General features: G+C 41.3%; 2 protein-coding genes across 5 annotated transcripts in view; both read right to left on the reverse strand.

Annotated features, from left to right (window-relative positions):
* Positions 1-445: 445 nt before the first annotated feature.
* hax1 (HCLS1 associated protein X-1) lies at positions 446-7,546 on the reverse strand. The gene is made up of 7 exons (XM_047382793.1): positions 7,379-7,546; positions 5,373-5,623; positions 3,646-3,836; positions 3,507-3,570; positions 3,284-3,417; positions 868-988; positions 446-782 (listed from the first exon to the last, which is right to left on the reverse strand). Exons 1-7 carry the CDS (start codon positions 7,441-7,443, stop codon positions 709-711), a joined length of 900 nt encoding a protein of 299 aa, XP_047238749.1. The 5' UTR covers positions 7,444-7,546; the 3' UTR covers positions 446-708.
* Positions 7,547-11,190: 3,644 nt separating this feature from the next.
* Positions 11,191-26,754, reverse strand: part of ubap2l (ubiquitin associated protein 2-like) — a 35,134-nt gene continuing 19,570 nt past the window's right edge. For 2 of the 4 annotated variants that reach the window (XM_047383726.1, XM_047383725.1), the window contains 12 exons: positions 26,477-26,666; positions 26,292-26,358; positions 25,751-26,075; positions 22,734-22,822; positions 22,599-22,652; positions 22,405-22,486; positions 19,373-19,590; positions 17,833-17,938; positions 16,667-16,792; positions 13,894-13,961; positions 13,589-13,783; positions 11,191-12,489 (listed from right to left, as the gene is read on the reverse strand). In XM_047383726.1, coding sequence (XP_047239682.1) covers positions 12,394-12,489; positions 13,589-13,783; positions 13,894-13,961; positions 16,667-16,792; positions 17,833-17,938; positions 19,373-19,590; positions 22,405-22,486; positions 22,599-22,652; positions 22,734-22,822; positions 25,751-26,075; positions 26,292-26,358; positions 26,477-26,666 — 1,616 coding nt within the window. In that variant the 3' untranslated portion in view covers positions 11,191-12,393. The remainder of the gene's footprint in view (positions 12,490-13,588; positions 13,784-13,893; positions 13,962-16,666; positions 16,793-17,832; positions 17,939-19,372; positions 19,591-22,404; positions 22,487-22,598; positions 22,653-22,733; positions 22,823-25,750; positions 26,076-26,291; positions 26,359-26,476; positions 26,667-26,754) is intronic. The other 2 variants (XM_047383729.1, XM_047383727.1) reach the window with 1 other exon arrangement.

A 26,754-nucleotide genomic window follows, 5' to 3' on the forward strand; every position in this document is an offset into this window, starting at 1 on the left:
TTTGTCCATGCATGCAAACTTCCAGGAGTTTGTTTTTCAATCAGTCAATCAATAAATCCATCCATCCTTTTTATAAATAAATTAAAAATGGGCTGAAATTGCAGAGTTACATTAAACTTTAAGTGTGGAAGCTTAAAATCACAAGCTAAAGCACAATGCAATTAATAATTTCAAATCTTGTTCATGAATGAAGCTGTGGTTAGGAAACTATTCCCCAAACCTCCAGGTGAAACTACCAACAAATAAGCCTCATAAACAATTAAATATAACATAAAATATATTTGCAATACTTTAAGATTTTGTATTTTAAACAAAATCATCCAAGGACTGCATCATTTTGTCGTTTCTGAAACCAGAGGAAAAGTTTAACAGTAAAATAAAAACACTCCAAAATAAAATCCAAGTCACGTAACTGAGGTCTGCAAACAAGACACAAACAGCCAGGTAAATATATTAAGTCTTTATTTGATTCTTTTTATTATTTCTCCCATCCATGCTCCCTTTTTTATGACAATACAAAAATAAAACGTTTAACTGGACTGTTCAGTGTTGATACGACTAGTTTAAAGATCCTGTTTTAGCCAGGCTTTATATCCAACACATATTTTGACCTGTCCTTAAAAGAAACAACTCACAGCTCGACAGAAACAACTCCTGTGAAGGTCAACTATGACCAACCAGTCCAGAGGAGACACCTTAGTTCACTTCTTATTTAAATCCTCCAAAGATCCTTGAGAATAACGAGTCGTCATCCCGCAGGTCCGAGAAACGATTCGAGTCACCTGGAAAACAAGAAAAGAAGCTTTAACAAATGCATTGTTTTCTTTATTTAGTTTAAAAAACAACCCAGCAAGAAGCAAAGCTGACCAGGGAGTACTGGTCCAGACTGCTGGTCCGGTCCATCCAACCTTCCAGGACTTCCTGAGCGGGTCACGGTGGTCTTCTCGTTGCCGTGTCCGTCTCTGACTGTTCGCCTCTCCTCTACAGTCTGACACACAGTGAGGGGAAACCAGGGAAAATATTTACACCCATCCTTCTGGTTTTATTCTACTTTTTACCGTCACTTTAAGCCTCTTTGTCTTATATTTTATTGCTTATTTGATGTAGTATTTTTTTTCTTTTATTTGAATGTAAAACACTAAATCAACTTTTCTTTGTTGCAAATTCTTTGACTTTTCAGTAACTGGTTGTCTTTTGCTTATCCAGGACCGGGTCGCAAAGAGACCCAGACGTCCCTCTCCCCATGACCCTCCACCAGCTCCTCCGGGGGGAGCCCAAGGCGTTCCCAGTCCAGCCGACAGACATAGTCCCTCCAGCGTGTCCTGGGCCGTCCCCTGGACCTCCTCCCGGTGGGACGTGCCTGGAACACCTCCCAGAGGAGGTATCCAGGAAGCATCCGAACCAGAAGCCACCTCAACTGACTCTTCTCGATGTGGAGGAGCAGTGGCTCTACTCCGAGCTCCTCCCGCGGAGGAAGTTCATTTCAGCCGCTTGCATGTGGGATCTGTTTTTTATGGTCATGACCCAAAGTTCATGCCCGTAGGTGAGGGTAGGAACGTAGACCGACCGGTAAATCGATGGCTTTGCCTTTCGGCTCAGCTCTCTCTTCACCACAACGGACCAGCACAGCGTCCTCATTACCCAAGGTACTTGAACTCCTCCACGTGAGGCAGGAACTCACGCGGAGAGGGCAAGCCACCCTTTTCCAGTCAAGAACCTTGGTCCGAGACTTGGATAATCGGCTACAAACCGCCCCAATGCATGCTGTACTTCATGTGTAGAGGAGGCCAGCAGGACCACGTTTTCTGCAAAAAGGAGAGACGAAATCCAAACCAGACCCCCTCCGACCCGTGGCTGCACCAAGAAATCCTGTCCATGAAAGTAATGAACAGAACCAGCGACAAAGGGCAGCTCTGCCAGAGTCCAACGCGCACCAGGAACAGGCAATGTTCCTTAATGCAGGCAATGAAAACCAGACTGGACGGTCCCTAATAAAGGTAAAGGTTATTAATTACTTTTAAATGTAATATATAAATAAATTTATCTTGATTTTGTTCTTGTCTGTGTAAGAAGATTCATTTTTAAAGGTTTTCTGTTGTTTCAGTCCATATAAAACATTTATTAATGTTATTTATTACAGCCATAAAATTTTATTTTACATAAACTAATATTTTATCTACATAAAAATTTAAAATCTAAATCTATAATTTATGCTGTACAAGTGTAAAGATATAAAACATTTTCCTAAAATATATCTTATATATATATATCTCATACATAAAATGCAACAAAAAAAAAGAGAGTGGTGTAAAAAGTATTTACTCCCTTAAAGATTTCTTCTGTTTTTGCTTTTTAGTCACACTTAAATGCTTCAGATCAAACTAATTTTAACATTAAAGGTACCCTGAGTAAATAAAAAACACAAAAAGCTATCCAAACTAACCTGGCCCTCTGGAAAAAAGTAAAGACTTGGGGATCATCAAGATCTTTTTTGGCAAACATGAGACGACCACTGCTGACCCAAAAGAACATAACGTTTGGGTCAGCAGGGGTTTTCATCTTGGACCTCTCCCAGGGAGGAACGTTTTACCCAGTCTGTCCTTCTGGACCAGCCTGTCCTGAGAAGGTTCACCACTGCTGCCTGTTCTCTCCAGCTGTGGATTATGACTCCCTATGGACCCCTTCCAGATTGATGTCAATGACTTTGTTTTTCTACAGTTTTTGAGATTTTTAGATGATTCGATGATTTTCAGATCCAGTTTGTATTTAAATTAATTATTTTATCTGCAGGTCAGGTAATAATCAGGCCAAAGCTCAGCTTTCTATAAAAAAATTATTTTAACCACAGTTAATTAACCACATAATTTAACACTTTTTCACACAGGGCCAGGTCAGTTTGGGTAGCTTTTATCTTCTAATGAATGAAATAATCATTTAAAAACAGCATTTTGGCAGCGCTGATGGTGTAGGTGATAAGCGCGCGACCATATACGAAGCGGCCGTCCCGGGTTCGAGTCCCGGACCCAGTGACATTTGCCGAACGTCTCCCCCCTATTTGTACCCCTCTTTCCTGTCTGCCTACTGTCAAAAAATAAAAAAATAAAGGCCACTAGTGCCAAAAAAATATCTTTAAAAACAGCAGTTTGTATTAACTCAGGTTATCTTTATCTGATAATAAAAAAAATAAAAAATGGTGTATAAATAAAAACATATGCATGATTATATGCATACAATTTTCTGATTTATATATATTTTGATGGAAGAACATTTAAAGAAAACTCACCCCGTCTGGTTTCACCACCTTGGTGACGATGACTGACTGGAAGAAAGATCGACTCCTGGGCTCGCTCAGGCCCTGACCAACAGATGGAGTCAGGATCTGATCCAGGCCACCAGATGACACAGCAGAGTCCAGATCTGGAGTGGCCCAAAAAGGAAAAATTAGTAAAGCCAAACCAAATAAAAAATAAAAAAAAGGTATAATGAAAGTCAAAGACATCCCCTACCTCGGTCTTCTTTAGGCTCCTGGCCTGGAGTTCTCTGTGGCCCCTGTCCCCAAAAATCGTTGAACTATTTGGACAGAAGAAGAAAGTCTCAGAGGGTAGTTCAGTTAGAGCTGGAACAGAAGTTAATTGTCATGTGTACCTTGGAAAAAGGGCTCCAGCCATTAAAAGGTGTACAGGGGAAATCTGGTGCCTCACTCTGGTCCTCTTGGTGCGACCTTGGGATGTCACCGTTGGGCGATTTGAGCATAAAATCTCTCAGAGGGTTCCTGCTGCCTCCATTCCTCTCTGACCCGTCCTCAGGTGGAGATGGCGGCAGGATTCTGGGAACACCTGAGATATAAAACAGAGGGACAGACCAGGTTATTTCATTGTACTTTTTAAAGGTTAATGTTATGGCGGATAGGAGGGCCCTGCAGAGGATGGTGAGGGGAGCAGAAAGTACTGCTGAGATTATTATTTTATAATGTTCTTATTTTAGATATTTATTTAGTCATTTTTCACAATAATGAATGCCTGACCCTGGAAACATATTATCCTATCAACTATTGCATCCAAGCAGTTCTTTGCGACTGTCATATTGTATACACTGATGATGATGGCTATTCAATATTTTTTGCAGCACACGGTTTATTTGGTGAATACTATTAGTTTCACAATAAAATGACAATAAATCGATTTAATCTGATAAACAGGGCTTAATAAATTTTGAAAAAAAGATCCCATCATCAAATGCAGCCATCAATGGATGGGTGGACAGACAGATAAACAACGGGATAAGGACTAAAGCCTGGAAATATATAATAAATAATTTTCCATTCATTGAAGGTATTAAAGGTGCAGAACTAGATTGGCTTCGTTCCCATTTGGTTGAGAGAAGGTTCAGTGTTAGTATTGAAAATGTTCTGTCTGCCTCCACTCCTCTTTCTTCTGGGGTTCTTCAGTGCTCAGTTCTTGGTCATCTTCTGTTTTATTTAGACGTACTCCCCTTGGGGTCCATATTTAGAAAACATGGCCTCTTCTTTGATTGCCAGCAGACGACTGCCAGATATCCCTACCTCTAACACCTGAAAATCCATGCTCCATCCAACCCGTCACCTGTCCTGGCCTCTCTTCATCGGCTACCTGTGCATTACAGAGTTCATTTTAAAACGTTATTCTTACACGGTAAGAGGGGTTAAGCGCGCGACCACATACAGAGGCTACAGTCCTCGAAGCGGCCGTCCCGGGTTCGAGTCCCGGACCCGGTGACCTTTGCCGATCTTTGCCCCTCCTTCCTGTCTGCCTACTATCAAAATAAAAGCCTCTAGTGGTGAAAACATTCTTTAAAAAAAGTTATTCTTAGCTTATAAATGCTTGAATGGTCTTGCTCCTCTGTACCTGTCGGATCTACTCTAGCCTTCTCTTTCTTAGCAAGCGCTTAGATCAGCCGACCAGCTGCTTCTAGTTGTCCCAAAACCAGGCAGAAATTTGGGCGTTTTCTGTTATGGCTCCCAAACGTTGGAATGCACTGCCTTTAAACATCACACAGCCATCTTCACTTCCTATTTTTGAGTCTCTTTAAAAAAAATCTTTTCTAAATACCATTTGACCAGTTCTGAATTGACTCTTCTATTGTATCTATTGTATTTTGTGTGTTTTAAATGTCTGTTGGGTGTCTTGCTTTATCTCCTATTTATTTATTTAAGTATGTACAGCACTTTGGCAAACTTGCTGTTTTTAAATCTGCTTTATAAATAAATTGGATTTAATGGACTCCTCAGGTGTAGATGGCCTCAATGATATGTTACTTCTTCAGCACAGCACGACCCCCACAAGTCAGAACTGCACAGTTATGAGGTTACAGGCATGTTGACTCTGTTTATATACCAAAGTGTCCAGACTCCGGATGTCCCTCCCAGCGACCCAGCTGGGAGAAGATCTCCTCCATCTCCCGGAGGACGTGACCAAACATGGCAGGCTCCTGGAACCTCATCCCATCTGGACCAAAGCTGAAGCCAAACCTCCAGGCATCGCCGAAGGGGTCCTGCTGGTCCCTTCTGAATCCATCAGAAGAGAATCCATCTTCCTCATCGTCGTCGTCATCGTCATCATGAGTCATTGCATCAAAGAAGGGGTCCCTAAGAAATAAATCAGATTAATGTCCATGCAGCCTCCATGTCCTTCTATTACACCAAAGAGAATATCATTATATTTTAGGCTATTTTCATCAGGGCTCAAACACTCTTTAATTTTAACTCTGACCCCTAAATAAAAAGAAAACTGACATCAGGATTTTGTGAGGTATTAAAGTATAGATCATAAGGCCCGATTTACAGATGATTTTTGCACCTGTGATATAAAACCCATTTGGCACCAACTTCATGAATTAGACACGTTATATTTTTTATGTAGGATTACCACATCTTTCATTACTTTGGATAGCTCTATGGTCATTGACATGATTCCCAGTTTACATTATGTAGTTTTGTTTCTCATCGCACATCAATCAGTGATTATTCACTCTAAACCATAACTAAAATACACCCTAAGTTTGAAAAATACACAGATGCATCTCAGTAAATTAGAATATGACAGAAGAGTCCATTTATTTCAAGTGAAACACCTATTATACAGATATAAAGTTAGAAAGATGTTTTTAAAGTAGAGGTGCACCGATTGCAGTTTTCTGGCCGATCACCGATTACTGAGGTTTAAGAAGCCTGATCTGCCGATACCGATTCTTTTGATAACTGACACCGTCCGGTGTTATAAGGTCACAATACACCTTCAAAGTTCCAATTTTGTTTCATTCAAAACCATGAACAATACAAACTTGTTTTAACTGCACATGAGGTAGGGGGGAAAGCATGAGGTGCTCCAAACTTTTATGGTAGACAACTGTGCTAACTTCAGACTAGATATAAACCAGTGCACCAATCCCAACGGACGACATGGCTCCCCAAACCACTCTTGAAACATTCTCACTGGACATCAATGAAATGCAAATTTACTCTGGAAAGTGAACTTTGGCCTACTGAGCACCGGTCCATCCCCTTTGCTCTTCAGATCAGTTAAGACACTTCTGATGTCTTTGCGTCAGGAGTGGTTTTACACAAGGAACACAACAATCATCACCCATGACCTGAATGAATCTGTCAGTGGAGACTCTTGTAGTACCAACTCCAGGCACAGCCCATGTCCTGAGAATCCCCACTCTTGAATGGACTTTGTTTCACAATCCCCTCCAGGCAGCAATTGTTTGTGCATCTTTTTCTACCAGTTTTTCTTACCACTAAACTTTCCAGCAATATGCTGATACAGCACTCTGTGAACAGACAGCTTCTGACCTTTTGTCAGTGACTGAACTGTCAAATCAACTGTCTTCCCCCGCAACTATGTAGGCCATAACATATCTGTATTAAAGATAATATATTACTGTTTTTTTTTTTTTTTATAATATTCGGATTTTCAGAGAAACAAAATTTTTTATACCAAATGAAATGAACTTACAGGTATTATTTCAGTTTATTGACATGTACTGCAGATCACAATCATCAATATTTTCTGGTGCCAAAAATATTTTAAAGTGAGACTAACAATCGTTCCGACCTAAAGCCACAGTCAGGTGCTCTCTGGGTGCTGCGCATCCCTAAAGGTCAGACCCAGAAAAAAAACCTCCGTGGCACCGATCAGTTAAGGTTGACCATAACAGATCCGGAACAATTCAGTCGTATTAATCCTGAAGGTAAATTGAGCAGCAGCCCAGTTAGATGATGGACCCCTGTGGTTCTCCTGGCAGAAATAATAGAACTAATCTTGTCCTCGACGGAGCTGCTCCGTTACCCAACAGCGTCTAACTTCTACTTTCTGATTTAGTCTAAAAACAAACTAACCTTCTACCTCGGAAGTGACCTCCTGGGACCCCGAAGAACCCGCGGAATAAATCAAAAACACTCATTTACTCACAGCTCAGGCAGGGAGATAAAATCATAACTAGAAATGCGAACTACGACCGAAGAGAGGCAACAAGTAAGCTACAAATGTCAATACAGACGTAAAGCGTTCTGGATTTTTCAGCACGCATGACGCAATGTGTCGTAAAGAAGACGTTACCGTAAAGCAGATAAAGATGCGCAGGTGCTTTACTGCTTTGATGTCACAGTAAAATACACAGTAATCGGGATAATTGCTCCAGCAATGACAAGGTTACTGACATAACACATAATTATTCCAAAACAATATTCTTTGGTTATAAACGATTGTGATTTTGAAGAAGAAAATGCATCAACCATGCATTTATAACGTTTATTTCCTCTTCAATGTGTTTTCCATTTCCCTGAAAATAAAAATATTCCTTTAAAGATTATGACTTAGATTTTTAATGAAAATAAAATAAATAAAAAATACCCCGCCCCATCCACTCCCACCTAAATTATGACGTTCATTTTTCCATCCTTAAGGAAATTAATCTTTTTTTTTTAACACAATAGATTTAATACTGGCTCCAGTACATGTCTTGTATATTTTGTGATTGACATTGAAATATTTGATCTTTTTTTTTCTTGCACCTCTTGGACATTTCCCAAACCAAAACTCATCCACCCATAAAATAAAGATGTTTAATGCAACTTGGATGTTTTGGTCAAATCATTCCTAGATGCAGATTACTTTAAATTATTGCTATTTTTTGCATGTTTATCCTACTTTCAGTAAATAACCCCCTTGATTACAATTGGGGTTTTTTTTTTAACAGCTTGTTATTCATGTCTAATTGAATGTTAGTTTCTGCTTAGTTATACACAAATCATTATCTCAGTGTTTTTAAAGATGTGCTTAATTTGGGAATTTTCAATAAAATGTCTTTAAAACATCCTCCTGGAGTATTGAAAAAAGAAACATGAACCTTGATCTTTGACTTTTGGAAGTGATCCATGTTACATCAATAAGAAAAATAATTGCATCAAAATTCATTAGAAAGAGGAAGAACTCCACAGTTATAAGACAGAATATTAAAAGTTTAAATGGGTTACAGAAAATTGTAGCCTACTTTAGGAGACCAAGGTTTATTTCAAACTTCCACTTTAAAAACAAATCTCTAAATGCAAGTATGATGACGTCACATTTAGGGTGCCACACAAGCACCAAAGCTCACTCAGTAGACAGGTTTCTTTTAATTCTTCAGTTTCTATGATTTTATGTTTGCTTCAGCGCTGCGCCAAAACAATCCAAACAAAATTAATTATCTGGCCATTAACAGCAACACATCATGTTTCCAATGGATCGAACATCAATGGTACATCTCTACAGCAAGACCTCCTGTCTTGTTCCGGTACCAAAGAAAACTCACCCATCAGTCCTCAATGACTATAGACCTGTTGCCCTGACATCTCACATCATGAAGGTCCTAGAGAGACTCCTGTTGGCCCACCTGAGTAAGCAAACAATAAACCATCAGGACCCCCTTCAGTTTGCTTATCGCTGTGGAGTTGAAGATGCCATCATACACCTGCTTCAACAAACCCACTGTCATCTGGACAAAGCCAGCAGCACTGTGAGGATGTTCTTTGATTTCTCCAGAACATTTAACACAATCCAACCTGATTTGCTTTGTCAGAAACTCCAGAAGACTCAGGTTGAGGCCTCAACAATCTCCTGGATCAAAGACTACCTGACAAACAGACCACAGTTTGTGAGACTGAAGGGTTGTGAGTCTAACCAGGTAGTCAGCAGTGCAGGAGCACCACAGGGGACTGTATTCTCACCATTCCTTTTCACTCTGTACACCTCAGACTTCCAGTACAAGACAGACTCCTGTTATCTGCAGAAATACTCGGATGATTCTGCAGTCGTGGGGTGGATCAGAGATGGACAAGAAGCTGAGTACAGGAAGGTGGTGGACCGCTTTGTGGCACTGTGTGGAAACAATCATCTCATTTTGAACGTGACTAAAACAAAGGAGATGATTGTAGATTTTAAGAGAAACAGAGTCAAAAACTATTTCTATCATGGGAGAAGAAGTGGAGGTGGTGGAGGAGTATAAATACCTCGGTGTTCACCTGGACAACAGACTAGAGTGGAGATGCAACTGTGAAGCCGTCTACAAGAAGGGACAGAGCAGACTGTACTTCTTGAGGAAGCTTAGGTCCTTTGGTGTTTGCAGCAAGATGCTGCATATCTTCTATAAGTCTGTTGTGGAAAGTCTGATCTCTTCTGCCATCATCTGCTGGGGAAGCAGCATCAGAACCAGGGACTTAAAAAAGCTCAACAAGCTGATAAAAAAGGCTGGCTCTGTTCTGGGAACTCCTCTGGAACCTCTGGAGATTATTGTGGAAAGACAGATTCTTCATAAAATGAAGAACATTATGGAGAACCCTGAGCATCCTCTTCATGAGACTGTCCTACAACAACAGAGTGTCTTCAGTCAGAGGCTTCTTCAGATCTGCTGTAAGACGGAGCGCTACAGGAGATCCTTCCTGCCCACAGCCATCAGCATCTACAACGGCTCTTTGAGGAAACCTTCATAATATGAGCTATAACAACATTTAATTTCCCTTTGGGATTAATAAAGTATTTTTGAATTGAATTTTAGGTAACAGATTCAGTCAACACTGACGTCACCAAGTCATGTGATTGAACAGCGTCAGAACCGCATTACCCCTGGGACACCTTGCATTCATTCAAAGATGAAAATCATAAACAATTTGTACTCATTTCCCAGCTGAAAAACAGGGCAGATACCGGAGAAAGACTGTTTAACCCAACCTGCACAAGCTCCCAAAGTCCACATTAAATATTAACAATACAGCAGCCCTTTAAAGACTAATATTGGAAAGGTTCCCAGTTCTTATAGGCCATGTTAAATGTAAATATGAGTTCTCCATCATTTTATACTAGATTTAAGGAACCTGGACAAACCACATACATTCACTCAAAATGGAAGGACAGAGTGATACAAGGAAGGGAGGGAGGAAGGAAAAGAGACATGTAGGGCAGGACGAGCAGAAAAAAGGAAGAAAAAAGCAGGTTGGAAGAAAGGGCACAAAAAAAGAGACAAGGGGTGAAAAAAGAAAGGGAGGAAGACAAACGACAGGAAATACAAAGGAAGGACACCAGGGACACTGAAGAAAAAAAAAGGATAGAAGGCACAGAGAGGAAAGGAAGCAAGGAAAGAACCAAGAATGGAAGGCAAGGAAAACAATCAAAGAAAGGATAGAAGAACAAGAAAAGGAAATGATTGAAGGAAGGACTCAAGAAAGCAAGCACATAAGGGCTTAAGGCAGGAAAGCCAAGGAAAGAAAATTTGACATTATCAATTAAGGCTGGTAGAAAGGAGGAAGGACACAATGAATTATCACTTTTAGTCAATGAGATGGGCCTGAAAATATTATTTTAACATGTTTATCTAGACCTAAAGTACATTCTGTTCATATCCAGAACGAGTGGGAACCAGTGTGGGATTTTCTAATTTATGGTTGACCAGTAAACGATTTAAAACCTTCAGGCCTCAGCTGCAGTCAAGCTGCTAGAACAGAAGTTACATTCACACGCCACAAAAAAACTGTTTATTAAAAGACATTAACATCCAAAATGATGAAAATGTCTTTGTTTATTTATTTAATATTTATATAATTTTACAAAATAAAAAAAAAGCTAACAAGTCTGTGAGGATTTGAGAAAAAAAAGAAAGCCATTGACAAACAAGGACTACAGTACTTGTGTTTTTCTTTATATATGTACAAGACAACTTTATCCATTTAAATCTCTTGTTTTAAAATGCACAGTACAAAAAGAAAAAAATAATAATAAACCACTGACAAAAAGAAAAACCATAGCACAACTCTGTCCATCAGTTTTCAACGCTGCAGGTTTCCTTACAACGCCAGGGGGGAAGGGGGCAGGTGGTGAAGCGGAGAGGCGGCTGTGGAGCGCGGGGGCCTCGGAAACTAAATAAAACACTTAACAAAAATAAGAAAATAAAAGCAGATGAGGTATGAGCTCTGGAAACATCACCCAACATCTTTCAAAGGAAGCGGGACCTCACGCAGCGTCTTTTTTTAAAACTCATGGGAACGGTAACTGTACAAGCGTTGGATAATGAAAAACTCCTGTGCTCGGCGAAAAACAACACAGTACACAAACACGGCCCCCCCCCGTGTGTACAAACATGCACGCAGTCACATGACAAACACCTTCCTCACAGTCCAAGCCAGTGAGCTCACTTATATGTCTTTATATATAATAATATATCTATATTTGGTAAAAAATAAACTTCACAACTCTACTAATTAAGAGAATTGTTTCTTCAAACTTAAAATAATGAAAAAAAAAGAAGAAAACAGAAAACATTCAACAGCAATTATTTTTTGGATATTTTGTGTTGGAAGATTAAAGAGGGGGTGAGTTGAGGGTGAGAAATAGAAAACCAGCCTGCCTCCCCCTCCCAACCACCTTCAGATATTACTTCATTCTTTCCATTCAGCTAAGAAAACAGGTGGGAAATAAAAGGAATATAATACAGGAAATGTCCCTAGTTTTAGAAAACAGTTCTATGTTACATGTAAGTTAAAAGAAACAAAAAGAGGTGGAGAGCAGGGTGGGGGTGGGGTTATCACGAAACAAATTCCCAACACTCAACATTTCCCCTCCTAATTTTTATAACCATCTTCAGCTCCAGCGTTTGGGCCCCTCCTGTCCCTCCTTGCTTCTTTAGCACAGCACCTCCTCTGGCTGCAGTCGGGACTGCAGGGAGTGGCTGGGCCAAGAGACTGGGGAGAGAAATCTCTGCAGGAGGACGAGGGAGCTTCACATGTGGACACTGTTTCGCAGAAGACGTGATGAGCCCTAACCCCTCCTCTCGGCTCGCCAACGTTGCGGGAGGAGGAAGAGGAGGAGGTCCTGTCAGTGGATGTTAGTTCCCCCCCCAGTTGTAGCTGTTGTATGCCGACTTGTTGATCTGAGACTTCTGTTGAATGGAGGCGTTCTGGCTACGCTGTCCGGTGCCGCTCTGTCAAGACACGAGAGAAAACAGACAGTCAGGGGGGTTCACTTAGTTAATTTGCAGCTTATTTTATGTTGCATTGCTCTGCAAAACAAGTCATACCCCTTTTAATTGTTCTCATTTTGCCACGTCAGATTTTATGTGATATCGTTGCAGAACCACCTTTTCTGCTACAGTCGAAGCTGTGAGTCCTTTGGGGTTTTAACCACAAAGTTTTACTCATTCTTCTTTGCAAAATAGCTCTCGCTCAGTCAGACTGGATGGTGAGTAGCTGAACATCAGTTTTTAATTCTTGCCACAGATCCTCAATTGGATTCAAGTGTGGACTTTGACTAAGTCATTCTTACACATGAGTATGCATTGATCTAAAACATTCAAAATATCAGGACATTTTCTAGTAACACTTAACATTATAACCTCTGGAAACCAGATCATGTTCGTAACGTTTAGACCAATAGAACTTCAACATTTAGAATATGTATATTTATATTGAGGTCAAACGGAGTTCAAACATACCCTTTGCTTATACAGTTTAATTCAAATATTTACACACTGTATATAAACTAATTTTTTCCCCTCACTGTCTGACATGAAATCACCTTGAACATGTCCCGTTTTAGGCCAAAATTAGTTCAATTTGCCACAAAATGAGATTTTTTCTGCTTTCAAATTCCCGGCTTTCAATGCTTTCTGATGGTCACTCCAAAACACTGACTTTGTTGTCCGTAAGCCACTTTAGCGGTGTACTTAGAGTCACTTTAAATTTGGAAGACACAACCAACCCACTTCCTTGCTGAAGACCTAAGGTGTTGCTTCAAAATGTCCACGTTGTCATCTATTTTAAGTGCACCAATCGCTCTTGCAGCAAAACAAAAACCTACAACATCGTGCTGCTACACCTTCACTTTAAAGATCAGGTGCTTTCAGGCTTGCAAGCTTCACCTATTTTCTCCAAATGCAACAAATATATGTACAGCCAAACAGTTTTCTTACATCAGACCAAAGGAGATGTTTTTCTTTTGTTCTGGAGTTGAAAAACATTTTTACACCAAAACACGAGGCTGGAAATTCCCATGCTGTATATACGGGCCTATAATTATAATACCTGGCCATCTTGCTGCAGGTGGTGGTGCAGAATCTGAGAGTGGGGCTGTTGGTGCGGGGTCAGGATGTGCATGAAGGGGGCTGGAGCATAGCCAGCAGCAGCCGGGGGGTTGATGGGCCCTCCGGTCCCCAGCGCCGAGGGGAGGCTGAAAGAAGCTGCTGGCGTCCCGGCGTGGAAACCCTGCTTTTCAAATGACTGCGGGAACAAGCCAATAGTAGGAAAATCATGACATCGCAGCTCGCCTGGAAAGGTCTTCGTCATATGTTTCATAACAGAGGAAGATCAGATTCATAACCTGCAGTTACCTGCGTCTTTGTATAAACAGATCCTGAAATATCCGGCACTCCTGTGTTGCTGGATGTCACAGAAACCCCTGCAGAAACAAGCGAAACATTACAAACTTCATCTAAAAACTAAAAGAACTGAATGTCACCTTCTTCCAGCAAAAACAACTAAATAAATGGTTGCGTTCAAATTCAACCCACAATATATGACACGGTTAAAAAGAAGACAGCGATGGAATGAAAAAACATTTCAACATCTATGTTCATGTCCATAGATGATTTCAGCAGATTTGCCCTCCGAGGATCCTGAGGGACAAAACCAGGAGGAATAGAGGTAAACAGTGTTACTGTGAATCATCCAGTGTGTGTGTGCGCGTGTGTATGGTGTTTGCAGCCATGTTTGCTCCAACTACACAATAAAACCCCTGCATCAATACTCAAACACTGAATGGGGTCAATTTGTGTGCAAAACACAACACAGAAGGAGGTAACTCTACTATCTTTAGGCCAGAAGCACACAGACATTCACATGTTCCTGCCTTCAGTTCTTCAAGCTGGATCAAGTATGTTAAAGGAAGGAGGAGGAAGCCATTTATTTCATATCTGCGAATACAACCACCGGACAAACAAAGGTCTAGTCAACACAGCAACTCCAGGCTTGAAGGCATTTTTAAATTCTCACTGTAAGACAAGCTAAAAAACATTTTTGAGCATTTTAGCTCAAAAGAATCCTCCATTAATATATATTAGTTATATTTTACTATTAATTACCAATATTTATTACAGTTATGAGCAGCCATCATCTTACATGCAGTAGATGTACGTTTGAATGCTCCCATATACATTAAATATGAAGTTTTCTTGTGGTAGGCAAGAAATCACTATTCAAAAAAAATAAATGATGAAAAATATTAACAATAAATCGACTTTTTGTAGTTCAAGCAAAAATGTAAAATTAGTTTGAGGAAAGTTACTTTGGATTTTCTAAAGCAACATGGTGCTGATGTATTTCTAGGACTGCCAGCCTCTGACCTCTGGTTCTTCCCTTGTATAATCTGGCTCAGGTTCACTTCGTGTTGTCAGAAAAAAGGCAGGTTGCATCTAATTTTATAATAATTTCACTTCACTGTGTCATAGCTGCTGTAGGAGAAGTGTGGCCATTTGCCACCCTTGGAATCATTTTGTGTGGTCTCCGACCGTAGTTCAAGAATAGTTCAAATTTGACCCTCCAGCAAATGGAATCTGATGCAGATAAAGACTTTCTGTAATTATTTTTTATAACAAATTTATATCTCCCTGAATATAAAATGATAAGTACCTCCGTCAAAAAGGTTTTTGTCGGCGTTTGTCCGTCTGTCTGTTTGCAAAATATCTCAAAAACCTATGAACGGATATGGACGAAACTTTCAGATGAGGTGCATATTAGGACAAGGAACATATTTTGGTGGTGATGCGGAGCATCATGTGTATTTTTATCTCTGCCAAATCATGGGACAACTTTGAATTCCCACATGGTTCCTCACCCCGTCAGCAGCTGCCATGGAGCAGCCAGGAGTCATCCAGATTATAGCTCATCAGAATACATAAAAGCTGACATGCATCAACGACTCGTACTGCCTTGACAAAGGTCTGCTCTCTAGTTCTTTTATTAGTCGAATTTTACTGCTTTTAATACTACAAGTAGAACCATAAACATCCAATGACTCTTTACTCAAAAACAGACTAACTGGAGAGTAAACCTGGATAAACAGAATGAGGGTTTTTGAAGGAAGTTTTAGTTTTAGCTGGAAATGGACAAAAATCATTTTTAAAATCAACAAACATTCAACCCAAAATGTTCAGGAACGGTACACCTTTCCTTTATTAAGGCGAACGTCTGAAATCCTTTTGCAAACCTACAATATTTGGTTCTTCTCTACTTTGTTTCATTAAAATTTAGCTTGTTTAATTTTTTTGCTGAAAAGATACAGAAAATAATTCAATATAAGATAATTTTGCATTTTAAATGAACAAAAACAATTGTGGCCCCACGATTACTTTCCACTTCATACATATAAACATGAATGTGTTTCAGCGGTCTAAGGGCCTGCTAATTTCACCAGGCTCTGCGCTTGCAATGACATGTCTTAAAATGGATGTTTAGTAGAGAAAACAATGAGGAAAAAAACCCTTTACACACTAGGATTCGTCAATATGGCCACAATCCCTTCCCGTCATTCACACACATCCCATCAGGCTCGGCCCGGCAAGTCTGAAAACCACTCAGGTCCAAACCAGTAGGAGCTCAATGAGCTCATCAAACATGACATCACACTTCGGCCTTGAGAGGAACATTTCATCAAGTACCGAGATGCCTTGTTGCTTCTTTCTTTACTGTGTTGTGAACTCATTGCTGCTGAGACATGTGTAGCAGCGATGAGGAGGATGAAGAGCAAGCGAAACAGAGAACATGACAGCATCAACCAGAGGAACTCATAATCAGCTGGTCATATTTTAGCTCTACAACAGACATCTTCAGGGCAGAGCTGTCAATCATTTCAACTGTGATGGGGCTGATGATGAGTTTCCTCGTGAAGAATTCAGGTAACAGAAAGAATGGCAAAGAAAGTTCATCAGAGGAGCACATCTGAAAGCAAATGTGGTGTGATGTTTGTCCCACAGGCAAAGCTCACCAGCAATGGAGGCAAAAAACCATGAAGAGCGAAAGAAAACAGACGAGGGGGAGAGGGATGGCTGGTAACACGAGGAGGAAGACTGAAGGAACTGTTTTAATTCGGCATGTGGCGTCACTCACCGACTCCAGGCCCGGTGACAGAGCTGGCTGGCTTGTTTTGTGCAGAAGCGGCAGCGGCCACGGCAGTGCCGTATCCGCCCTTACAGAAATCCCCACTCCCTGAAGCCTGGCCCACATCCTCATAGCCTGCAACAGTCAGACACACAGCCGCAGCCCACAGCATTAGACACACCAGGCAGGGAAGGGCGGGGCGGACCTGCTTCAGTTGGCATTTGCAAATGATCTCAACTCTGAAACTGTAACTGGTGGACAGGCGTTTACCAAACTCTTACAATGCAGAGGGTGCCGTTTAGAGTCCTCTCTGGAGGCTGACACCAACTGCAGAGCCTGTCCAACTGGTCCCAATCAACTGCCACATCATTTGCAAATACTGTTTGACTCAAGTCTTCGGGAAGGAGGTGAGGGAAGTGAGGAGCAGGCAGGGTGTGTGTAGGAAGGGGGCTGAGAGTGAGAGTGAGTGGGGTAATAATGGCAGAAAGCAGCAGATGATGCAGCTTAGAAGAAAATGGATGATGTGCATGTTGTGGGTACAGAGTGTGAAAGAAGATACAGTACAAAAACAAAACACTTTAGTACTGGAAAAGAAAATGGAATATGGATGTTTAAAGTAGAGTTCAGAATACAACTAGGAAAAACCAGAGAAAGACAAAAAAACAAAAAAAAAATGCTAAAAAAGAAATATGGGAAGATGATAGTTTCACTTGTAATTGTGTGTAAGAGATGTGATTAATGGCAAAGCCTGTAGAAAGACTCCCAACGGCTAACATGAGCACAGCAAGCCATGGAAATAGCAGGAAACCAATAATCTGATTCCTCAGCCAGAGGTCACTGTTGGTGCATTAATGTCCACTTCCTGCATAGCGCCAACTAGTCCTTTAGATCATTACAGACAAATTCCTCAAGCATACATGTGAAAAAAGATGAACAGTCCGAATTTTAGACCACTTTCACTTTAGAATATTAGTAAACAAGCAGCAACAACCGTCTTCACAAACAAAACTACCGCGCACACACACACACACACACACGCAATGTTTACACTTGCAGATGCAGCAGAGTTCAAATGAAATACGGACCCCACCATCAACGGGGAAAATCAATGCGCCGATTGTGAGAACCGGCGCACACAGTGGCTATCGTGGGAGCTTACAGAGCGGGATCCTCACCAGTGCTGTATCCATGGGAACTGTAGCCACTAGCTTGCTGGAAGGGCGTGGCGGATGCATTCACGCCAACATTCACACCGTGTTGCTTCGAAGAGGTAGGAGCCACCTGAACAGATGCAAAACCAACGCATGTGACGTCAGGATGGGATGATAAACCCAACAGAGCCGGGATTTTATTCTTCATTCAGCTCAGAGAGCAGAATATCAGGAAATTAGGATAAATATTAAACATTTCACGTTAGATGAAGGATTACGGCTATAAACTTTATACTAGTATATATTATTTCAATCAATACTTGGCTGAGAAATACATCTGCCTGTTATACATTATATTATAAATTGCCTAAATCTATTAAAAAAAAAAAACAAACCTGTCAGTAAAGTGAAATAGACAAATACATTTTACACAAGCACAATAAAAAACATAAACCCCCAGGCATAACAATATGACCACTGGCAGATGAAGCCATCACGGCACCTGTTGGTGGCAGCAGGGTTTCTGCAGGTAGTAAATGAAATTTAGGACTTTAATATAATTTAAAACCCAGTTTCTACACAATTTAATCAGAAAATTTCATACTTTTTCCAAACTCAAAGTTCTTGCATTTTCTTTCCTGTAGTCTTTGTGACATTTTTGGATATCTAGGTCCAAAATATTCCCCTTTAGTATTAGTATTCCTGTTTTCTAGCTTCCATGAAACAATGATGAATTCTGATTTTCTGATTGTACAATGTTTTTTGGCATCCTGACTAAATTAGACCAACTCCATTAAAAGAAATCGCTCTTATTTGCCATTAAATGACCGGAATGCTAAGCAGTAAATGCTAACTCTTTAAAGAACAAGTTGTGAACTTTGGTACTAAAAATAACACTTTTTGTGTTTTGTTACCCAGACCCACTTTAAGAACAAATGGACCAGTTCAACCATAAAGAAACAGTCCTTTATTGGATTTTTCCATGTGTTTGCATTTGGTTAGTAAGTCAGAAACAAACTACTGATGGGAAAAATGTAAAAATCAAAGTGTCATGTGGCACATCGAAGATAAAGTGACATTTATTTTAAAACAAATAATGGATTTATTAGGCATCATTAGATCTTTGTACTTTAGAAAATTGAAAACTTAAAAAAAAAAAAAAAGAGGTCTGGGAAAACCGTAGTTTTCTTTTTTACACATCTTTTCAAGACTTTTCAAGACTGCGTACCCTTCGGTACTTCAAGCTTCCTAGAGGTGCTCACACGTATTAACAAGACCCATGAATCAAGTGTATATGGCAAGCAGTAAATGGATTTTAATTATTTTAATTTCTATGTAAACCTTAAAAGTTAAACAGTCATTTCCTACATGTTGAGCTTTGGACCGGTCAAAACCGACAGTTTGTTGCTCATTTGAGGTTTTAATCACAACATGTTTTATACCCAAAGAACTGAAATATCTCATTATATACTTAAGGTTTATTTCTGCATACTAACACTTAATGTCAACGCTCTGCGCTGCATTAAGCAGGTCAGCTGGCTGGAAATGATGTGAAGTTTCTCACCGGAAACATAGCAGGTCCATACTGGAAGGTGTTGGGCAGGCCTGGCATGCCAGTGTAATATGGGAGGCTCGTGTAGCTGTAGCCAGGCGGCAGAGCTGTGTTGAGGAAGGGCTGCTGTGTGGTGTGGTGCGTCTGGGTCTGATTCTGTTGTGTCTGAGCTAATGTGGTGGCTGGAGCCGGGGACGATGCATCACCTCGACCAAACTTTGATAAGTCACCTGAAAACAGGAGAAGAAAAGATGAACGTCATGGAAAACAGTGACAGAAGAAAAATATCCAAGATTGGATAAACATACAATGAACATGACTAAGTTTGCCATTAGATGACATACATAAAAAAGGTCCTTTAGTAAATGATTCCCCCAAAAATAAACTGAGAAATATGTAACAGCTGTTCGGATAACCCAGCTGTTTCTCACAGGCACATCAGAGCGTAAGACAGGAAAGAAACTTGTCTGAACTGGTCAGGAGCAAAAGCCTCTCGGTCAGGACAAGCTCCCAGCTTCATTCTTTAGTATTATTACAGCGAAGGATTTCCTGGTTTTATTAAATATTTACAAAATAAAGAAACTTGTGAAACGTTCTTTAGAAGCCATGATAACACTCGAACCTGCTGCAGCCATAAACACAGTCTGGAGTCTGATTATATGAAAGTTTGCGTTCATATTATTCCAGACCAGGGCCTTTTCCACCCAACTGGTTCCGACGTTTAGCTGGTACTGGTTTGTCCCAAGCACCAGTTCCTTGTGTTTCAACAAGACAAAACCCAGGCTCTAGCTACGAAAACTGGAGCTATCCCAGACCCGGTTTGGTGCTGGGCCAGTGGAAAGAACGCCGCGTATGAATGAGAATAAAATGTTTGTTTGGAGATGGGTACCTTTCATATATTTGAACCGATACAGTACAGATAACCGGTACCTGGGAATTGATACCGGTACTCAGTTTTCGGTACTTTTGTATATGTTTATTTGGTAATAAATTCGTTTAATAATAAAAACCTCAAAAATTTTCAATTTAACATATTTATTTCTCAATATATAAACTTTAATGAATGTATCAAAACAACATCCAGGTGTTTGTTGTGGAACATCTTAGTTGTTGCGAACATTTCTTCAACATAAAAACCCATAACTGACTATGCAGTGTTTCTAATTAATAATGCACAAACTCAGCCATGTTGCTGGCTGCAGACGACGAGTTGCTAACGGATGCAGGCGCGCTAACGGTGCCAAATGCAGGAGTTGTAGCCGTAGTTCTGAACCTGATGAAAATTCAACCTTGAGAAAAATCTGTTGCTTAACCAGGTGCTTCCTCAGATTAAAAGTATTCCCGCCGCTGGCTTTGCACTTTGGGGGACCAGATATAAAAAAAAATCAAATGTGGGACACACTGCCAACACTATGATGACATCATACGTTTTAATTTAACAAAGGTCTCACATTACATTCATCAATATCTGCTTTGCCTGTTCGTGCACAACAACGAATTAGCACAAGTTTGAAAAAACTTGTAAAGTTTAACACGGATAATCTCGGCTGCTGTTACCTTGTCTCTGGGTTTGAGTAAAAGAGTGCATCAGCAGGCACCTTTTCAGCTCTGCATTTATGGTGCGACTCACTTTACTAGTGTCGCGTCACATTATGCTCCCCTCCGTGTGAAATTAAATAACTTTGGCAAACTTCATAAAAATCCCTCACCTTTCACTGGCCTCACCCAGTTATAAACCCCTTCCCAGTCTTTGTTGTAGCTGCGTGATCTTTTCCGTGACATACGTTCTATTAAATTCTGTAGTCTTGTTCTGTTTTATTTTACTAGCATCATGGCGCGCAGGTTGGTCATGTTGTGGGACGCTGCTGCTGTGTATTTTTGATTGACAGCTGATGCGGCTCTGTGAAGATGACTGCAGCTCTGCTTTCTTTACATTTCAGAAAAGCTCCAGTCGAATAGTTTTTTGACTTATCAGAATTTGACCCAGTCAAATGCGGGACATTGTTTTTGTTTGAGGGTCATCCGGGAGAGGAGAGAAAAATGTAGCACAGTCCCGCACGAACAGGAACATCTGGTCACCCTAATTGCACTTTGCGTCAGAAATATTGCAGCGAGCGTAATCCGCATCGCATTTTGAAAAGTGGAGCTTTGGAGCGCTTTCTTTCAGCCATGCTTTGTTGACGGTACCAGCGGCTACCGACATCATTCCTGTGCGTGCAATGCTGTGTTCATGTCGGGTATAGAAAAATCTTCCACTCCTTCAGTGTCACAATGATGTGTTTAGGTACCAAAACATGGTACCGTTTGATTTTAAGTGAATCGGTACTCTGTAGTATCGACGGAAGTCGGTGGGTACCTATAAAAGTACTGAATTCGGTACCCATCACTATGTCTGTTTGGCATCAGAATATCAGAAGCTGAATGTCTCTCGTCTTCCTGCAGTTTATTTTGAAATCACCTTTCAGGTTAACGTCGCTCACAGCTAATTCTTTTCCATTGAATTCATAAATGTTATTTCCGGCTCAGTTCTTTAACATTGCTGGTCTTTTGAAATCACCACGTGGTGTAAAAACTCTAAAAGCCGTTTACTTCCCGTTTTCCAGCTGCTGATGTGGACAAGAGATCAGCTGATCAGGACGGCGAAGCTCTCAGAAGCACCGCTGGTTGTTTTAAACGGCTTTAATGAACCAAGGTGGGGATATTATAGCGTCTATTTGCAGGATAAATAATATTACTGGTGTGGTTAAATAAAACAGGAGGAGGATTAAACAATGAATGATAATGGCAATCATGTTGTGGTTCCAACTTGGCTTTTGGGAAGTGAAAACTGGTTCTTTTACAGAACCAGTTAAGAACTTCTTTGGGGGAAAAGAACTATATTAAATGTCAATCTAACTTTCTAACAGGAACGGGGGAAAAAATCTAAATATCTGATCAGTTTGCTGCCCTGTCATTCTGCCAGTCAGTTTATTTTTTTTCCACAAATTAGCCAATAAAGTTAAGCTTAAACCTTTTAGACTCAGTTCAACGAAAAGCTGACCTACCAGAGTAAGGGTTGCTCGTCAGACTGCCCTCTCTGCCTGTCAACGCTGTTGTTGGAGTCGCAAAAGGGATGCTGTAATAATCCTAGAAAAAAAAAAAAGAAATGTTAACCCAAAACTTAAGCTGTAAGTAGGAAGGTGTGTGGGTTTGGGTTCATTTTGTAGCAGCCAAACGCTGCTTTGGAAATGAAACTCACCAATGGTATTCTTGTTTGCAGCATCTGTAGGTCATCGTAGCCATACACCTGAGGCTGTGATGAAGGGATAGCGTGTCAGATTGTTTTAGTATATGTGTGTATGCAGAGCTGAATGGGAAGATCTGATAAACTTACAGGGTAGGCGTGCAGTAGTCCTGGAGCCATAATGTATGGGTTCGGCAGTAGAGGGGGAACACCAGGTGGCAGGTTTGGAGGTGCTTTCCCTGTACATAAAACAATTTTTAAAGGAAACTATTACAACCCAGCTCCTGCCTTATCATAATAATGAAACCTCATTTCTGACAGTGTACAATGCAAAACAATTAGTTTCATCTGCAACACAAAACTAGTCAAAAACCTACACATCCCCAGAAAAGGTTTATATCCCAATGATCTCCTAAAATTCATCTTTTATTTTCTACATTTTGTGATGTGATAGACCAACACAAAGTGGTGCACGACATGTGTTCAGCTCACATCATACACATACCCCTAAATAAAATCCAGTGCAACTGGCTGAAGCTCAGTCAGTCTACACAGAGAGCCGCATATTCCCTGCTGCCTGGACTTTGACTGGGTCATTCTAACACACCAGTAGCTTTGATCTAAACCATTCTATAATATGGTTAGGGTCATAGTCGTGCCTGAAGGTGAACCTCGGAGGCCCTTAGAGATTTTCTTCCAGGAATTTTCAACATTTAAAGGTTTGGCTAAATAAAAGGCATTTCCACAGCATAAAGCTGCCCCCACCATGTTGCACCGTTGAGAAGAGGTAGCGCTAGATCTTAAAGAATGAAATATTCTCATTGATTACTTTATTCTGTACAAAGTTGAAATCACACAAAAATCATCAATGGAAATCAAATTTATTAACCAATGGAGGCCTGGATTTGGAGTCACACACAACATTAAAGTAGAAAAACACACTACAGGCTGATCCAACTTTGATGTAATGTCCTTAAAACAAGTCAAAATGAGGCTCAGTATTGTGTGTGACCTCCACGTGTCTGTATGACCTCCCTACAACGCCTGGGCATGCTCCTGATGAGACGGTGGATGGTCTCCTGAGGGATCTCCTCCCAGACCTGGACTAAAGCATCCACCAACTCCTGGACAGTCTGTGGTGCAACGTGACGTTGGTGGATGGAGCGAGACATGATGTCCCAGATGTGCTCAATCGGATTCAGGTCTGGGGAACGGGCGGGCCAGTCCATAGCTTCAATGTCTTCATCTTGCAGGAACTGCTGACACACTCCAGCCACATGAGGTCTAGCATTGTCCTGCATCAGGAGGAACCCAGGACCAACCACACCAGCATATGGTCTCACAAGGTGTCTGAGGATCTCTTCTCGGTACCTAATGGCAGTCAGGCTACCTCTGGCGAGCACATGGAGGGCCATGCGGCCCTCCAAAGAAATGCCACCCCACACCATTACTGACCCACTGCCAAACCGGTCATGCTGAAGGATGTTCCAGGCAGCAGATCACTTTCCATGGTGTCTCCAGACTCTGTCACGTCTGTCACATGTGCTCAGTGTGAACCTGATTTCATCTGTGAAGAGCACAGGGAGCCAGTGGCGAATTTGCCAATCCTGGTATTCTCTGGTAAATGCCAAGCATCCTGCAAGGTGTTGGGCTGTGAGCACAACCCCCATTTGTGGACGTCGGGCCCTCATACCATCCTCATGGAGTCTGTTTCTAACCGTTTGTGCAGACACATGCACATTTGTGGCCTGCTGGAGGTCATTTTGCAGGACTCTGGCAGTGCTCCTCCTGTTCCTCCTTGTACAAAGGCGGAGGTAGCGGTCCTGCTGCTGGGTTGTTGCCCTCCTACGGCCTCCTCCATGTCTCCTGGTGTACTGGCCTGTCTCCTGGTAGCGCCTCCAGGTTCTGGACACTACGCTGACAGACACAGCAAACCTTCTTGCCACAGCTCGCATTAATGTGCCATCCTGGATGAGCTGCACTACCTGAGCCACTTGTGTGGGTTGTAGAGTCTGTCTCATGCTACCACGAGTGTGAAAGCACCACCAACATTCAAAAGTGACCAAAACATCAGCCAGAAAGCATCGGTACTGAGAAGTGGTCTCTGGTCCCCACCTGCAGAACCACTCCTTTATTGAGTGTCTTGCTAATCGACAAAGTTTCCCCTTGTTGTCTATTTCATTTGCACAACAGCTGTGAAACTGATTGTCAATCAGTGTTGCTTCTTAAGTGGACAGTTTGATTTCATAGAAGTTTGATTTACTTGTGAGTTATATTGTGTTGTTTAAGTGTTCCCTTTATTTTGTTGAGCTGTGTATAAACAACTGCACTTAAAATATGAACAGATTAGCTGCTGAACGCACGGGATTAGTCCCTTTTTTTTTCAACATAACGAAACTTTGGACACACAGCTGCCCTGACATTTTTTCAAGTAAAGCCCATGAGGTCAAGCATTAAATGAGAAAACAGCTAATTAATAGGCCGGCTCACCACCAAGTGGTAAGGGGTGTGAATTGCAATCTGTCAAAATGACAGATGGCCTTCAGATTTTTCTGTCACAGTCAAAAACAAAAAATATTTGGTTAATGCGACCCCTGCCATCGAGATGGTGTGCTCAGTGTTGGATCTTCAGGGCCATCATGGGCTTCTTGGGTGCTTCTCTGATAAATACTCTCCTTGCCGGGTCTGTCAATGTCCCGTCTCAACTTTTCCCCTGACTTGTCTGTTGTGTTTCTTGAGTTCTCATGATGGTGTTTGTTCACCAACAAAACTCCGAGTCCTTTCCATGACAGCTTCACTTATACGGAAACTAACCTATACACAGAACAACGTCTTACTATCTAGGCTTCTTCTGAAGTCAGCTGGTTGCACTGGATTTTATTTAGGAGTGACAGAGTAAAAGACTGAATACAACCATACGCCACACATCAGATTTTTCTAAAAGATGTCAAACTATGGAACATTTTCCTGTCTATTAATTATGCACAACTTTGTTGAAGTTGCTGCCGTAACATAACAAATGAAAAACTAAAATAATTCAAGTTATTTAGGATAAACTACAAAAATTAAATGTGAATTCTCTAGCAAAATTTGAAAGATTGACACTTGCATGATCTGATGGACTAGTTGATCATAAACACAGCGTGTACTTTGACCTGTTTCCTAACCTGAGGAAGCCACAGAGCTGCGTGTGGAAGAGGTTGCTGGGGAGGGAATGGTCGAAGAGGTTGAAGAGACTAAAATTGAGGTGGGGGCTGTCGGTGGTGGACCCATGGAGGCAGCGTTGAAACCCATGGCCAGACTGCTGACGGGACCTTGGCCCGAGGGGGTCAAGACTGTGGCAGGGCCTACAGAGGGGGCCTGAGGTGCTCCAAGCGACACCTGTGCAGCAGCCATGGAGGAAGAGGAGGGGGGGACTGATGAAGACGGCACAGCTGAGACAGTGGAAGAGAAAGACGAGTGCAGGCTCAAGTCGCCGTCTACGTTGGGATGCTGTCGAGACAGAAGGATATACTTACGACTGATGAGATTACATATCCATTAGAGTGAATCTGCATCTAATGCCTCATTCTGCAACCACAGGAAGCACTGAAAAACCTGTTAGCAACCTTAAACTACAGCAAGAAATGCAGGAAGAGCTGCACATAAAAAAATCTGTAGCTCTAATCTTAGATAAATCAAACTGAGCTGAGCATTTAAAGAGCTCACCAGTAAGCTTGAGTTTGATGTTCGGACTGAAGATGGAGCAAGACTGTTCTGTTGGGATGGATGAGAGCTGTGAAAATAAAACCGGGAGGTTCAGACAATCTGTCAGTTCTCTCAACGGTCATAACCTAGGATGGCTCTACTTGTGCTGCTATTATCCTTTTAGGTATAATTTAGCTTCAGCTCACTTGTTGTGCTGAGGAGGAGGAATGGAGCTTGGTGGGAGGTCCTCGTTGTGCCCAAGAGCACTAAGGTTGGCCTGATTGGATGTGGACAACAAGGAGGTGGGGCCTGAGCCACTGTCCGCCATAGCGCCCATGCTGGAGACGGATGAAGGCGTGACTGAATCAGAAGCGGGCTTCACCGATACTGCAGAGCCTGGCGTAAGATAGAAATGAAAGGGTTTTCTGTAACGTTCTCACTGCAAACCGGGTTTCTACAACTCTGATTATAGACCATTATAGAG

The sequence above is a fragment of the Girardinichthys multiradiatus genome, chromosome 13, assembly GCF_021462225.1.
Source record: "Girardinichthys multiradiatus isolate DD_20200921_A chromosome 13, DD_fGirMul_XY1, whole genome shotgun sequence".
Lineage (NCBI taxonomy): Eukaryota > Metazoa > Chordata > Actinopteri > Cyprinodontiformes > Goodeidae > Girardinichthys > Girardinichthys multiradiatus.